At 43.2% G+C, this 15,385-nt stretch overlaps 1 protein-coding gene across 1 annotated transcript in view; it reads right to left on the reverse strand.

Annotated features, from left to right (window-relative positions):
- Positions 1 to 2,632: 2,632 nt before the first annotated feature.
- The window catches only part of LOC137373343 (hepatic sodium/bile acid cotransporter-like), a 29,874-nt gene continuing 17,121 nt past the window's right edge, over positions 2,633 to 15,385 (reverse strand). The window contains exon 5 of the mRNA XM_068038165.1: positions 2,633 to 2,790. Within this exon, the coding sequence (XP_067894266.1) occupies positions 2,633 to 2,790 (158 nt within the window). The remainder of the gene's footprint in view (positions 2,791 to 15,385) is intronic.

Here is a 15,385-nt window from a genome sequence, read left to right on the forward strand (position 1 = left end):
AGTCCTGTCCTTCCTGCTCTCATTTGTTGCCTATGATCCATACTGTCTTCTCTGTTTTATTGTCCTTTTGGCCTGTTAACAATTATACTATTCTCTGTGATGATATGTGTTGTCCCACTTCCTGGTGCCAAAGTTTGTTGCACCACGCATAGCCATGTGAAAGTTAGGGTTTCAAAAACTAACAGCTTATTTTAGAGCAGAGCTAAGAAAGAGGCATTTGTTAAGATTTTTAATGCAATACATTTGTATAATACATACGTTTCTAAGTGGTGCAATGCTTAAGGCAGCTTCAGTTTGCCAGGCAGTTAGTATGAGATCTCTGTGATTTGCTGGTGGAGGACCTGAAATCTCCACCGCCTTTCAATGCCTGTAAAAATAACAATGGTTAATACAACTCTTTCCCCCCCCACTCTGGAGCGTTTCAGAGGGCCTTAGAGGACATTGGCTTCATCAGCAAATTGGCAGTGCATAGATGCACCAGCCAGATCACTGATGCCCTTTTTGTCAGGCCCAATGACTGGATAGTTTTACCATGGACACAAGCGTGCAGCAAGCGTATTCCTTGGATTTCATCATTTTGCTAGTTTTCCAAGGGTGCTGGTTGTAATTGACAGCACCTGCAGAGGTCTGTGAGCTCCAACAGCTACAAGTGCCCTACATGAATTCTAAAGGATACTAATTCAATCAAAAGCAATAAGTCTGTGGATCGTAGGCATTAAATAATGTAAGTGAACACCACGTTCCCTGGCAGCACATGCAGGATTTTATGTGTTGCCAACCCAGCATCTTCCAAGGGCCAGGATACATTGTTTGGTTGCTAGAGTTCCTTGACTCCTTACTGGTGCTATGGCCCACCCACTTCCCTACATTCAACATCTACTGTAGCAGCTCAAAGGTACAATGCTGCTTATGCTCCACCATTGGCATCCTGATGTACAGCTTCTGGTATCATTAAGTGGGGAGTACTGCAGTACAATCCCACAAAGATCTCCAGGATCATCGTGACCTGTTATGCCCTCCATTAAACCTGGCTATTGACAGGAGCCGTCACTTGGAGGAAGCAGAAATGGATTAGGCATAGGAGACTCAGGATGACTCACCAGCTGAGCAAGTGGAGAGAGCAGAAGGCAGCGAAACTCATACCGATAGGATGATCCTGAGGAACCTTATCATGACGACAGTCTCTGGACTGTTTCTACCATTTCATCACTTCTTCCTTGCACAATGAAACATTCATGAGAAGCCAAGTCATTACCTATTTATAACCCTTCCTGCCGCAGCTTATCAGAGAGCTTGTATTGCAGTAATCTGAGCATTCATGAAAGAACTGAAAGCTCAGCTTTTGGGAGGTGTATGGAAAATGGGCGCATTGGGTGGCCATGGAGCTGCCTCTGGCTCCAAGCATATCTGCATATTTTTAACACTGTAAATCAGCAGCTCAAACATGCATGATTTGCACTCTGCTGTAATTGGCACCATGGTGTGAGGCTGCCAAGCACATCAACCAATCATTGCACCATCGGTACAAATTGGAGGCTTTAAAAAATTTTCTTTGCTCACTTTCGTTTATTAGTTATAAAAACATTGGCAATGGGAAAAAGAGCTGTTAAACTGAAGATGAGAATCATCCAGTCAGGTATTGAAGAGTCTGATCGCTTCTGAATTGGTGTTGGGAAGGTGCATGATGAAGATGTTGCTATACCAGTGGTGGGGGTGGGGCTGTGAGACATGAAAGGTCATGTGATGAAACTTCAAGGAATACGTCCAACCACAGTTTGCAACTTTAAATATATAAAGTAGGGTAGAAATGGCTGTACCATTAAAGCACCTTATTTCTGTTTTCTTTCAGTTGTATTAAAAAGTTAAAAATATGATAAACTAGGGATATCCACACTGCCGTATACAGCCTTGAGATGTTATTTGCCCTTTTTAATTTGCAACATGGCTGGCTAGAGATTTTAGATCACCATTCTCACTGATAACATAGACTCATGGAGAAGTTGGTTTGAAAACATTTGCATTTATGCCGGCCTTAGAGGTCCTCAGCACATCCCAAAGTACTTTGCAGCCAATGAATACTTTTGAAGTATAGTCCCCACTGCAAAGTACGCAACAGCCAATTCAGTGTTTAACAAGACCCCACAATGACCAAATAATATGTTTTTCTAGTGATGTTGGTTGGGGGGGGGGGTGTGGGTTAAATATTGAGGAAAACATCAGGATAACTCCCCTGCTCTTCTTCATATAGTGTCCAGGGATCTTTTATGTCCACATGAGAGAGTAGATGGGGTCTCAGTTTAACAGCTGAAGAGATGGTATTCCTTCAATACTACACTGGAGTATCAGCCGCGACTATGTGCTCATCACTGGCATGGGGATTGAGCCATAACTTTCTTAGATAAGAGAGCAACCACTGAACCTCAACTGACACTTAAAGTACAGCAAAGATGTGGGAGAAAAAATACATTGTTAATTAACAACATACAAACATGCTCAGGTCTGCAATATATTCTGATTCAGTTCATTATCTTTCTAAATTAGCTCATTGACCACTTTGAAGTCAAGTCCATGTTACATGGAATATGGGGTATCTAAAAAAAAAATGTCATTTTGTAACAAAAAAAAGTTGCAATTAATTTATGAACTTTCCGTTATTTTCTGTGCATTCATATGTAGAAGACTCTCGTTTACTGCTCTTGAAGGCCACCACAGCGTCACAAGGTTTCTCAAATTCAGGAAGTGTAAGCTGTTCCACTGTGTTCTCTACAGGCACATAAGTCATTTTGGCACCTAAAAAGAAACCAAAATTATTCCTTCAGCAATTTTGTTTTAGCTGAAGTGCAAATGCGGCAAACTGCTCCTCTTGAGTGTTCACACGTAACTGTGTTTTCTGAACTAGTTCTGCACTGTTAAGATATTCATAAACAAGTGTCGCACCAATATGGTGCCTTGAATCCTGTCACAATGTTAATCATCTACTGATGAATTTACTAAATCTATCAACTGACATTTTCAGTTCACCACTTAGACGTTTTCAGGCCTGTGAACAAACTTACAGATTTTTTTCTTATTTATTTCCAGTATTCTCCCATTGTCATTTACTGTATGATTTTCTGGTTGCTGGTCGTCCTCCCTCACCTCGCCTCACTCAACCAGCCTTTATTCATGTCTGAGCCTCTTCAGTAAATGCCAACAAAAATGGATGCTGTATGATCTCTCCCTTGAGACACCAGGCAAGCTGGTTCCTCTGAAGGACCCTAGTCACCAACTTTACAATAAGGGTGCAAACCGGCTTGAACAGAGTGAGTACAGAAAAACATCATTCTGCCCCAAACCTTGAAAAGGACAGTACCCTGACTCAGTGTCACCTCCAAACACCCTCTCTTCCCTTGCCTGATTTATTGTGACAAACCCTTGATTCCCTGAATGTGCAGTGCTCTCCAACTAAGTTCAGCTAGGTTAACAACAAGCCTGTTTCTGTAAGTACCACGTGAACAAAATGTAGAACGACTTAATAAAAATAAGCTGAAAAAATGAATAAAGAATTAAGGTTAAATGAAATGTCGTTATTTATCAGGAATCCTTACTATGCTTGCTATTTTGGGGAGGGAAAGAGACAAATAATATCAAATTTCAAAACATTGCTACATCTCATCCACCACTCTGCCTACATCCTGAGTCTTTCTATCATAAACCAGATAGTGGGAAAGAAACTTTTGTTGTTCTTGCTTGTAAATCTTAGCAAAGCTGTTTTATATCAAACTACCCACTTCAATTTCCCTTTAATGCCACAGTCTGTTACTTTCAAAGTAATCAAGTCCTCTCTCAAAACCAGTTTGGATATTTTCCTTGTTTTAGTTCTGGTCTCAGCCCTTGTATGACTCTTATCTTGGTAATACAATCATGACAGCAATCTTTTTGTCTAAGGTTTGACAGCTCATACTGCCAAGCAACCATTATAAGCTGTACTTACCCATGGCATGTGTGGCGACAATTGGGAAGGGCTGGCCCCGATGAATTTTGCAGACTAACTGTTGCCTCTACTTTCCATATATTCCTTGCACATGGCTAACCAATAGTGTGAGAATTTTACAAGTTGGCTAGGCAACAGCTCTTAAAGGGAAGCTGTTTGTCATTAAAAGGGAGAGGTCTCTTTGTTAGCATTACATGGCAACAGGAAAAAGACAACCATTGTTGTGCATTTAGACAGGAAGCAAATTCATTGTCCAAAATGTGAGCAATTAGGGCACTTTTGAGAAATCACTGGGCTTCTTGCTGCAGTAGATGCTACAAAGGAGGGTGGCCCTCAAAAAGACCCCCTCCTATTAATATACAGATCCAAGCTACAATGTTGCAGGTAGAACAGTGAGTCATTACAGGCCTGAAAGAAGTCCATTTGATTCAGGACAAGTGCAAAGATTAATGCACCCTTTGCTTACATTAGTACTATTGGCAGGAAAGGCATGGTACAAATGTAAATGTTACCTGATTGCTATCAAGGAAATAGTGTACAAATCATGGAGATAACCATGTCACCATTTCTACAAACACTTTTAATGCATTAAAGTTGGCACACAATCCTGTTGAGACATCTTATCTGTTCAAAGCAGTGCTGTGGAGGAGTACTGCCACCACAAACAGTATGCATTGTGCATTGAAGTGTGCTCACACAGGGAAGGAGATACACTGGGCACTGGGGTCGGGGGATGGGGGCTGGTGGGGGGTGTGTGGTGGTTAATATTTGGAGTGTTCTGGCTATTTCTAATGTCTTCATTCATTGAGTTTGCTTCTATGCCAATATTGCCCAGAAGAGGGAGGACCAAGAAAGTTGGTAAGACAGCTATGTCAAACCAACTTGTACAATTTCCAGAGATGGCCTTGACCCTCTTTGGTTATCAATCTGTGGAGGATATAGACCAGATGAGTTTGGAGGGTGGTGTGATGTCACAGTAAGTATTCTCCATCTATTACTATCATTCCTATCCTCTAACTCAATCATCCCTGTAGGATCAAACTGAACAGCAGGAGAATGATGCACAATATGATTTGCAACCTTCCCTCTCTTTGACGACATTGCATCGGAGATGCTTACCAATTCTATTTTTCCCTTCTATAGGTTCTTCCCAGGATTATGATAGAAGATAAAGTAGTACCTTGGAACTGGGCACATTATAGCATCAAACACTCCACCTGTCCAATGCAACCACACAGAGTCTGGTTACCTTTAGGGAAGGAAATCTGCTGTCCTTATCTGGTCTGGCCTACATGTGACTCCAGACCCACAGCAATATGGTTAAGTCTTAACTGCCCTCTGAAATGGCCTAGCAAGCCACTCAGTAGTCAAGGGCAATTAGGGATGGGCAACAAATGCTGGCCTTGCCAGTGATCCCATAAAATAATTTTTAAAAACCTGTGGAATCTAGATAGTGCGTTTGAAGAAGGAACAGCAGGAGATGAACCTCTCCCAAATGAAGAAGAGCAGGTGGAGGTGGCAGGAGAACAGGAAAACCTGCCAGTCTGCATTTCTCTGCTGTATGTTGAAAGAGAGTTTGAGGATTGCCTAGCCAGATGCTAGTGGGAGAATCCCTAAAGAGATCTCATACATCAGAAGACAGCAGAGAAATTAAGGAAAGTCAACGTGATTTCCTAAGAGCTGTGGTACACTTTGGATTGGTCAGGAGAAGTGAAGAAACTGCCAAGATCCTGTAGAGTATAAGGGAACTGTTGGGGTGGAAATAAAACTCAAATGGGCGTGTTCTGTTGCGATTTAGAGTTTAAAGTATACATTTTCATGTTTGAAGATTTAAAGTTTAAAATGTAGGTGATTTCAAATTGTAGTATTAAGTTAGTAATATTTTGCTTTGTTTAACTCTTGTACAATAAAGCTTTTTGTTTAAAACATGAAATCTTGTGGCATAATTCTTTCAGTAATAACTAGGAATTCAACTTTCTCTTTTTAAAAGTTTACAGTCCCTAATGAAATCGTAACAAGGACTGTACCTCAATATCACTGCTGTCGTATGTGAGGGAATTACATTAATGCAGAACACCATGGAGTAAATGATATAAAAACAAGAAATGCTGGAACCACTCAGCAGGTCTGGCAGCATCTGTGGAAAGAGAAGCAGAGTTAACGTTTCGGGTCAGTGACCCTTCTTCGGAACTGACAAATATTAAAAATGTCACAGGTTATAAGCAAGTGAGGTGGGGGTGAGGCAAGAGATAACAAAGGAGAAGGTGTAGATTGGACAAGGCCACATAGCTGACCAAAAGGTCATGGAGCAAAGGCAAACAATATGTTAATGGTGTGTTGAAAGACAAAGCATTAGTACAGAAGAGGTGTTAACGGACTGAATATTGAACAGCAGCAAGTGCAAACATGAAAAAAAAAAGTGGGTAAGCAAACTGAACAGACTAAAATGAAATGAAATAAATGCAAAAAAAAAGGTTGTAAAAAATGTAAAAAAAGAAAAAAAGAAGAAAAAAGAAAAAACAACTAAAAATGAAAGTAAATTGGGGGGCTGTCATGCTCTGAAATTATTGAACTCAATGTTCAGTCCTGTCGGCTGTAGTGTGCCTAATTGGTAGATGAGATGCTGTTCCTTGAGCTTGCGTTGATGTTCACTGGAACACTGCAGCAATCCCAGGAGAGAGATGTGAGCAAATTCATTCTCCCAGTTTCTCCGTGTTCGACGCATCTGCTCTGATGATGCTATCTTCCATGACGGTGCTTCTGGTATGACCTCCTTTTTCCCCAACCGAGGATTCCCCCCCCACTGTTGTTGACAGGGCCCTCAACCGTGTCTGGCCCATTCCCCGCACCTCTGCCCTCAACCCTTCCCCTCCCTCCCAGAACCGTGACAGGGTTCCCCTTGTCCTCACTTTCCACCCCATCAGCCTCCATATCCAAAGGATCATCCTCCGCCATTTCCGCCACCTCCAGCGTGACTACCAAAGGCATCTTCCCCTTCCTTCCCCTGTCAGCATTCCGAAGGGATCGTTCCCTCCGCGACACCCTGGTCCACTCCTCCATTACCCCCACCACCTCGTCCCCATCCCATGGCACCTTCCCCTGCAATCGCAGGAGGTGTAATACCTGCCCATTTACCTCCTCTCTCCTCACTATCCCAGGCCCCAAACACTCCTTTCAGGTGAAGCAGCGATTTACTTGTACTTCTTTCAATGTAGCATACTGTATTCGCTGCTCACAGTGTGGTCTCCTCTACATTGGGGAGACCAAGCGCAGACTGGGTGACCGTTTTGCGGAACACCTCCAGTCAGTCCGCAAGCAGGACCCTGAGCTTCCGGTTGCTTGCCATTTCAACACTCCCCCCTGCTCTCATGCTCACATCTCTGTCCTGGGATTGCTGCCGTGTTCCAGTGAACATCAACGCAAGCTCGAGGAACAGCATCTCATCTACCGATTAGGCACACTACAGCCTGCCGGACTGAACATTGAGTTCAATAATTTCAGAGCATGACAGCGCCCCAATTTACTTTCATTTTTAGTTGTTTTTTCTTTTTTTTTCTTCTTTTTTTCTTTTTTACATTTTTTACAACCTTTTTTTTTTGCATTTATTTCATTTCACCTTAGTTTATTCAGTTTGCTTACCCACTGTTTTTTTTCATGTTTGCACTTGCTGCTGTTCAATATTCAGTCCGTTAACACCTCTTCTGTACTAATGCTTTGTCTTTCAACACACCATTAACATATTGTTTGCCTTTGCTCCATGACCTTTTGGTCAGCTATGTGGCCTTGTCCAATCTACACCTTCTCCTTTGTTATCTTTTGCCCCACCCCCACCTCACTTGCTTATAATCTGTGACATTTTTAATATTTGTCAGTGCCGAAGAAGGGTCACTGACCCGAAACGTTAACTCTGCTTCTCTTTCCACAGATGCTGCCAGACCTGCTGAGTGGTTCCAGCATTTCTTGTTTTTATTCAGATTTCCAGCATCGCAGTATTTTGCTTTTATATTACTCATGAAACCATTGTTGGCTATCATAAAAACCCATTGGGTTCATTAATGCCCTTTAGGGAAGGAAATCTGCTGTCCTTACTTGGTCTGGCCTGCACGTGACGCCCGACCCACAGCATTTGACATTTAACTGCCTCTGAATTTAGTTTTCAAGGGCAATTAAGGATAGGCAACAAAGGCTGTTCTTGCCAGCGATGCCCACATCCCATGAAAGAAATAATAAAAAAGACCTTATGGATATCTACAGAGATGCCTCAAAGACAAAGCAATGAAATGCAGACCTGCTTTCTCTCTCCAATGTAATGATGGCTGCAATTGGAACCTTGGGCTTCCACTTAGAGATTTCACAGATGGGGGAATCAGGTGGGAACTGCTAATAACTATAGGCTCGACATAGTTTGGAGATACACTGACATGCAGATAATTTCAAGTCAGCAAGAAGAGGAGGAGACTGTTGTGGAGTGATAAGATGCACAGGCCACAACATTTGCTCATTAATGTGATCAAGAATTACTTCCAGTAATGGACTGTGTCCTCAGAAGTGATATCATTCCAATGAAAAGAGAAAGTTGTCTGTCCTCAGAGGACGTTCAGCATATTATCTGCTGTTGAAGCTCAGCGGTTACATTTTAGCCTCCCCTCATCATTTACCATTTTTCCAGAACCTTCACCACCTTCCCCAACAAAGACTGCAATGCATAATAAAATGATCATAGTTAATCTTGTGATACAATAACGCAGTGCTCAAATCTCTAACACTGTACTTCCCCTATAAGGGGAACCTATAATGTTCATTCTATTGTCCAAATTTGAGCTTCATGCAATTGTCTGGCAGAGGGTTGCTGTTGCTTACTGTGGGTCTAGAGGTAGTAGCAACATTAAACTTCTGGATGTAGAGTCTGAGATGTATCCATTACTGAAATTAATTCTCATTTACAGATTGACAGCCAAACCTCATGGGTTACATATCAGATACCTCCATGTTGACTTCCTCCTTTTCTTCATCCTCTTTCTGCTGGCCTGCAGACTGAACTTAATCCTGACTTCTCTTTTGATACAAAATTATGCAAGATGTAGCAGATGGTTATGACCTTGGAGACCTTGGCTGGAACAATGTGCCAGCTGAACAGTTCATACAAAGAAATTTTAAGTGTGTACCACAGTAACTTGTTTCATGGCATGGGCTTTATTATATCGGTGCTCTGTTGATGCATGGCTATTTTAAATTGGTAAATATTGGGAGGACTGAAGCCATTGTCTTTGGTCCCTGCCACAAACTCCGTTCCCAAGCCACCAACTACATCCTTGTCCCTTGCCACTGTCTGAGGCTGAACCAGACTGTTTGCAACCTTGGCATCCTATTTAACCCTGAGCTGAGCTTCCAACTCCATACCCTCTCCACCACTGAGACTGCCTACTTCCATCTCCATGACACTGTCTGTCTCTCCACTTGCCTCAGCTAATCTGCTGCTGAAATCCTCATCTATGCCAATGTTACCTATAGACTTGACCATTCCAATGCTCGACCTCCCACCTTGCACTCTATGTATACGGTTCAGTCAATGTCAATACAATAAAGTGGAGGTAGCAAAGATGAGTCTTCTCTGACAGGTAGAACAGGTATGGCCAATAAATGCAGGTTTTTGGCCATGAAAGATGTACGCATATCACCTGAGGTGTCAATGAACCTAAATATTTCACCCCTTCATGAAATCATCTTCCTCATCTAATTATGCACCATTAGTGGAAAGCCAAAGGGATTCCCATCCCCAAAACTTTCTTAGTTATTAGTTGTTAGTTTGGGTCAAAATCTTGGAACTCCTTTCCTAACAGCATTGTGGGTGTACCTACCCCACATGGACAGCAGCGGTTCAAGAAGGCAGCTCACCACCACCTTCTCAAGGGCAATTAGGGATGGGCAATAAATGTTGACCTAGCCAGTGATGCCCACATCCCATGAATGAATTAAAAAAACAATTAAAAGACTGCAGGAAGGACACTTTGACCTGCTAAAGTGAATTGTTTTGCAATAATACAGAAATGCACAGACCAAAAAGGGATTCAAAAATACAAAAATGCCCAATGGAAAAAAAACAACAGTTTTCTACCAACTCCCATAATACCAACCATGCTTTAAGGATTGTACTAAAGCAGGACAGAACAGAGGTGCAGTGATGAGCTTATTTACATAGGAGAGCTGCACAATGGGGGCAAAGCTTGGCAAAAACTCATGAAATATCAGCTTGTACTTGGCTAGAAAATTCCCAGTTCACAGAATCTGGAGGAGTGCAAATTGGGTGCATGAGGACATGTGTCTAATATTGAATCTGGCCATCCAGAGTGAGGTACGAAAAACAGGACTATTAAGAATAGAAGCGGTTTACAAAAAAAGGGCTGGATGGCACATTGATCTGGAATACTATTTTTTCACCAATACACAGCCTGTAGAGAAAAACAGGGGGAAAAATTGGACAGGACCCGTAAATGGGCACAGGGATCGCGATGAGGGATGACTTAGCACTAGCTACTTCTGATGTAGGCAGCACACAAACTGTGCAAAAATTGTGAAAGGCTAACACAAGTTAAAACTAGCCTGCGTTACTCTGCATATCTTAAAGGGGAGATGCATTCTGGCTGCAGCAGGTGCTGGAAGTCATTCTGAAACTGATTTTGTCGTGGGGAACACTCAATAATGTCACAACCTGGCAGAGAGCAGGCTCCAAGATTTTTTGATGCAGCACTGCAGGCTTTGGTGCAGGAGATGGAGAGGAAGAGAAATGTGATCTATCTGCAGAGGATCAGGAGGCCCTCCAGAAATATTTTGTGAAGGCAGTCGAACCAGATAGCCATGTCGGTCAAATCCAGGAGTGAAAACCTGGATGCAATGCCTCAAAAAGTTGAAAGACCTCACATGAGTGGTGAAGGTCAGTGAATGTATCTTCAAGTGCTATACCACACCAACTTCCCTGCTAGCTTTAGACACTGCTCAATGCACCACACTCCCATCACTCACCTACCAACAATCTCTATCAGGTCTGATACCTAACATTCATAGCTTCACTTCATCTACGCTCACATAGCACGGCTGCAAGTCTCACATCCACATTTCAGTTTGCACACACTGCCAGCTACTCAACCATGACAGCCACATCACGCAAACACATTGAACCTCACTCGCTGGCACACTTCCCAATCTCTTGCAAGGTGGCACTGGAGGCAGCAGGAGCTAAATGGCAGAAGACAGACATGACTAGTTAGCCACCATCAGTGGAGTGGCCATTGTTGAGGCTGTAGCCAGCAGCAGGTATGAAACCATTGAAGGAGACAGTATCCTCATACCGAATCCTCCTTCTCACATCCCACTTTCCCTTCATCCCTCAATCTCTTCTGATTTACAACCTGTAGATGGTGTAAGCATGCACTTCTTACTATTCCCCCTCTACTCACACAGTTCTACTCATGTGCCTTACTCCTTTCAGATACCCAAGACCTGCAAACTGACCAGGCAGTGGAGGAAGAACAAGAGGTGAAAGAGCAGGAAGACAGTGTTGTTGAAGAAACACCGTCACTTGCTCTCACTCTCTCAGCCAACAGCTCTGATACTGACACTGCCCATACTGTACAGAATAGCTTAGAGGCAAGATCTGCACATGGTGAGACACCAGGCAGGAGTGACCTGCAGCCAAGGCACAGGACAATCATAGCACAGGTCGCAGCTCACAGGAGGGAAGGTCGCACATGAGTTCTATTGCATAGGATTCAGATGAGCACTTTGATGGGGTGACCTACAGAAGAATGCTGATGGGTATTGTCATGCTAGGCCCCCACCTGCCAAGAATGAGGCACATTAATTTTGTCATGAACATTGATTTTAAACTGTTTCTGGAGTGAAGAAAGGTCTTGTTAAACAGATCAGCCGTGGCTGGAAAAGGCATTTGCATATTAACAGACAGTGTTTGGAAGGACAAAGCAACCATTCCCTGACATATTCAACCCACAATGGACCTTGAGCGCCAAGTATTGTGTGTAAGAGGAGCATTCCAGAGACTGCTAAGGTGATACAATCCAAGGCGTGATCAGACCAGTTAGTCACATGACTAATCTGCTTGGCAACCTGGGTTTCTCTGAATTGTGCAAAGAGTTTGAACTCAGAGATTGTCTGTCTGCTCCTGGACTGAGAAGATCTCTCCTGCCTGCTCCCATCTCTTTCTCAAAAGCCACTGAATCCACTGAAGACACATGAACCCCAAGAGAGAAAAGTTTCCGACAATGAACAAGGTTTAAGGAGAATACTGCGCCCCAATGAAAAGCAAGAACTACCTACAATCAAGGACTCTACATTGAGCTCAAAGAACCAGAACAAAAACTCTTCAGATATTGCCTCAAACTTTTCACTTTATTTTTCTTCTGCTCTTTTCTGTCTCTATTTGCAAGTGTATATCGCATATGCATGCTAGCATGGGCACATTGCGTATCCATAGGCATCAACCGAATTAGAGTTTAAGTTTAATAAATTTCAACTTTTCTTCTTTAAACCTAAGAAAGCCTGTTTGTGCTGGTTTCTTTGCCTTATAATTGGAAAGCGGTGAACAAGGATTCACCAAGGGGGAGCTAAAACATGGTGTGTTTAAAATTAAACCCTGTTACAGTAAGACCAGGTGAAAGCTGAAAGGTAACCCTAGACCTCTTCCTCACCTGGTCGTAACAAAAATTTGGGTGCTAGCATCCGGAACTGACCCACAGACAAATGAGAGAAATTGGAAGCGGGAAGCCAAATTGTTCCCAATCAAAAAAAAGCAAGATTTCAATACAGGTTTTCTTGTGGTTGTGTGTGATTGAATACGAACATGTCTGCAACTGAAGCTATCTGCTCTCCAAGCCAGGGTGAAGTAACTTGGGATAAGTTAAAAGCACTGTCTATGGAGGAGTTGTGGAAAATGGTTGAGCAGTGTGGGATCACTGTACATGGCAAGGCTAGGAAGTTTGAACTCCTAAGACTAGGGGCTAACCATTTTTCCCTTGAATCTGAAGAAGCAGAAACAGGGTTAGAAGTAGACCCAGACCGGGCGTTGCTAGCAAAGATACAATTGGAACAGAGGAAACTTGAATTAGAGGAGAAAGAAAAAGAGAGAGGGGAAAAAGAGAGAGAGAGAGAGGCAGGAGAGGGAGAAAGAGAGAACCTTCCAGAAGTAACGTGAAGAAAATGAAAGGCAGGAGAAGGGGAGAGAAAAAATATTTCAGAAGGAATATGAAGAAAGAGAGCTGAAGCGGCTTCAGTTAACTTGTGGATGACAGAGTAACCCCAGTGAAAGCATGGCCAATATGGAGGAACAGAATTCAGGGTTGGGTAACTAATTCCACTAATTCCAAGATTCAATGAGGAGGATGGAGAGAAATTTTTGTGTCCTTTGAGAAACTGGCAAGGCAGTTAAAATGGCCTACTGAGACCTGGCCTCTTTTACTACAAAGCAAGCTAACTGGAAAAGCCCATGAGGTTTATTCTCTGTTGCCAGATGAGAGGTCATAAAATTATGAACTGACAAAAAATGCTATCCTCGGGGCATATGAGTTAGTACTGGAAGCCTATTGCCAAAAGTTTAGAACCCTCAAGAAGCAAGCTAATCAAACTTATTTGGAGTTTGAAAGAAGTAAGTAGCTGCCTTTTGACCAGTGGCTGAGGGCTCTTAAAGTACAGCTCAGCTATGAGACTCTCAGAGAAGTAATTCTGTTAGAAGAATTTAACCACTCTCTCCTACTCTCAATAAAGACCCATGCAGAGGAACAGCGGGTTCAGGGAGCCCAGCAAGTGGCCGTTCTGGCTGATGAGTTTGCTTTAATTTGTAAGCCGGTTTCCTAGGGAGAACCTTTCCTAGTCGCCCCCACAAATCTGAAAGGAACAAAGGGTGGGAAGGTGATAGGAGCCCAAGCAGTCCTGGGAGAGAAAGGAAAGCAGGAGACACAGGGGGCCCTCCTCTAGCCAAAACGGAAGGTGCTGTGAGCAAGAGTGAGACCTGGAGGAATGCAGTGCATTTAAAAGCTGACTGCTGGAAACTAAAAGCAAAGGGTTAATCAGGGCACACCCGCTCAGTGAAGGAGGAGGGACCCTGATGGAAAGCACAACAAAACAAGCTGTGGCTTTAACTGCAGTAAGTGTGCAACCCAGGAAGCTTACTACTGCAGGTGCAGGAAAATTTAATTGGCTTTCTGAAGGTTATCAGGGTTTTGTGCCTGAAGGGAAAGTAGCCCCATATCCCTCGAGTGGGGCAAGCAAGCCCATAGTAATTCTCAGGGACACAGGGGCCACTAGATCCCTTTCACTGGAAAAAGGCCTGACCTTTCCCCCAGAGAGTGCAGTGAATACCAGAATGGTGGTGAAGGAGGGCAGTGTATGCCTGTACCTGTACACCCGGTGCACCTGGAGTGTGACCTAGTTTCGGAACCGGTGGCCCTAGGGATTGTCCCTAGTTTGCCTGTGGACGGGGTTAACCTGCTCCTAAGTAATGAGTTGGTGGGGGTGAAGGTGGTAGCCCCCCCAGTAGTGAAAGAAAGACCGCAGGAGCCAGAGAGACAGGGCTGTGGCAGGAGATGGCCCTCTGCCGTTTCCCTGAATGTGTAGTGGATCAGGCCATGATCAAGCCAGCTCCCCCCAGAGAAGACTGCATTGGTACTGCAGGAAGATTACCAGGTCTGTCTGTCTGAGACTTTCTTTGGAAAGTTAGGAAACCCAGGGAATGAATTAAATGGATTTTCCCTAGCTGACACTCAATGAACCGACCCAGTATTGCGACAGTTAGCACAGGCTGCCCGGTCTGAAAGTGAAGCAGAGGGAGGAACTGAAGGAAATCAGTATTAGTAAAAAAAACAGTGCTAGGGAAATTAATGGGGTTAAAGGCTGACAAATCCCCAGGGCCTGATAAACTACATCCTAGAGTACTAAAGGAAGTGGCCCAGGAAATAGTGGATGCATTGGTGGTCATCTTCCAAAATTCTATAGACTCTGGAGCAGTTCCTACAGATTGGAGGATGGCAAATGTAACCCCACTATTTAAAAAAGAAGGGAGAGAAAAAACAGGGAACTGCAGACCAGTTAGCCTTACATCAGTAGTGGGGAAATTGTTAGAGTCTATTATAAATTATGTGATAGCAGAACACCTGGAAAGCATAAAGGGGATTGGTCAAAGTCAGCATGGGTTTACGAAAGGGAAATCATGCTTAACAAATCTACTGGAGTTTTTTGAGGATGTAACTAGTAGAATAGATAAGGGAGAACCAGTGGATATGGTGTATTTGGATTTTCAGAAAGCTTTTGATAACATAACAGGTTAGTGTGCAAAATTAAAGCACATGGGATTGGGAGTAATATACTGGCCTGGATTGAGAATTGGTTGACAGACAGGAAACAGAG

Source organism: Heterodontus francisci, chromosome 9 (genome assembly GCF_036365525.1).
Source record: "Heterodontus francisci isolate sHetFra1 chromosome 9, sHetFra1.hap1, whole genome shotgun sequence".
Classification (NCBI taxonomy): Eukaryota; Metazoa; Chordata; class Chondrichthyes; order Heterodontiformes; family Heterodontidae; genus Heterodontus; species Heterodontus francisci.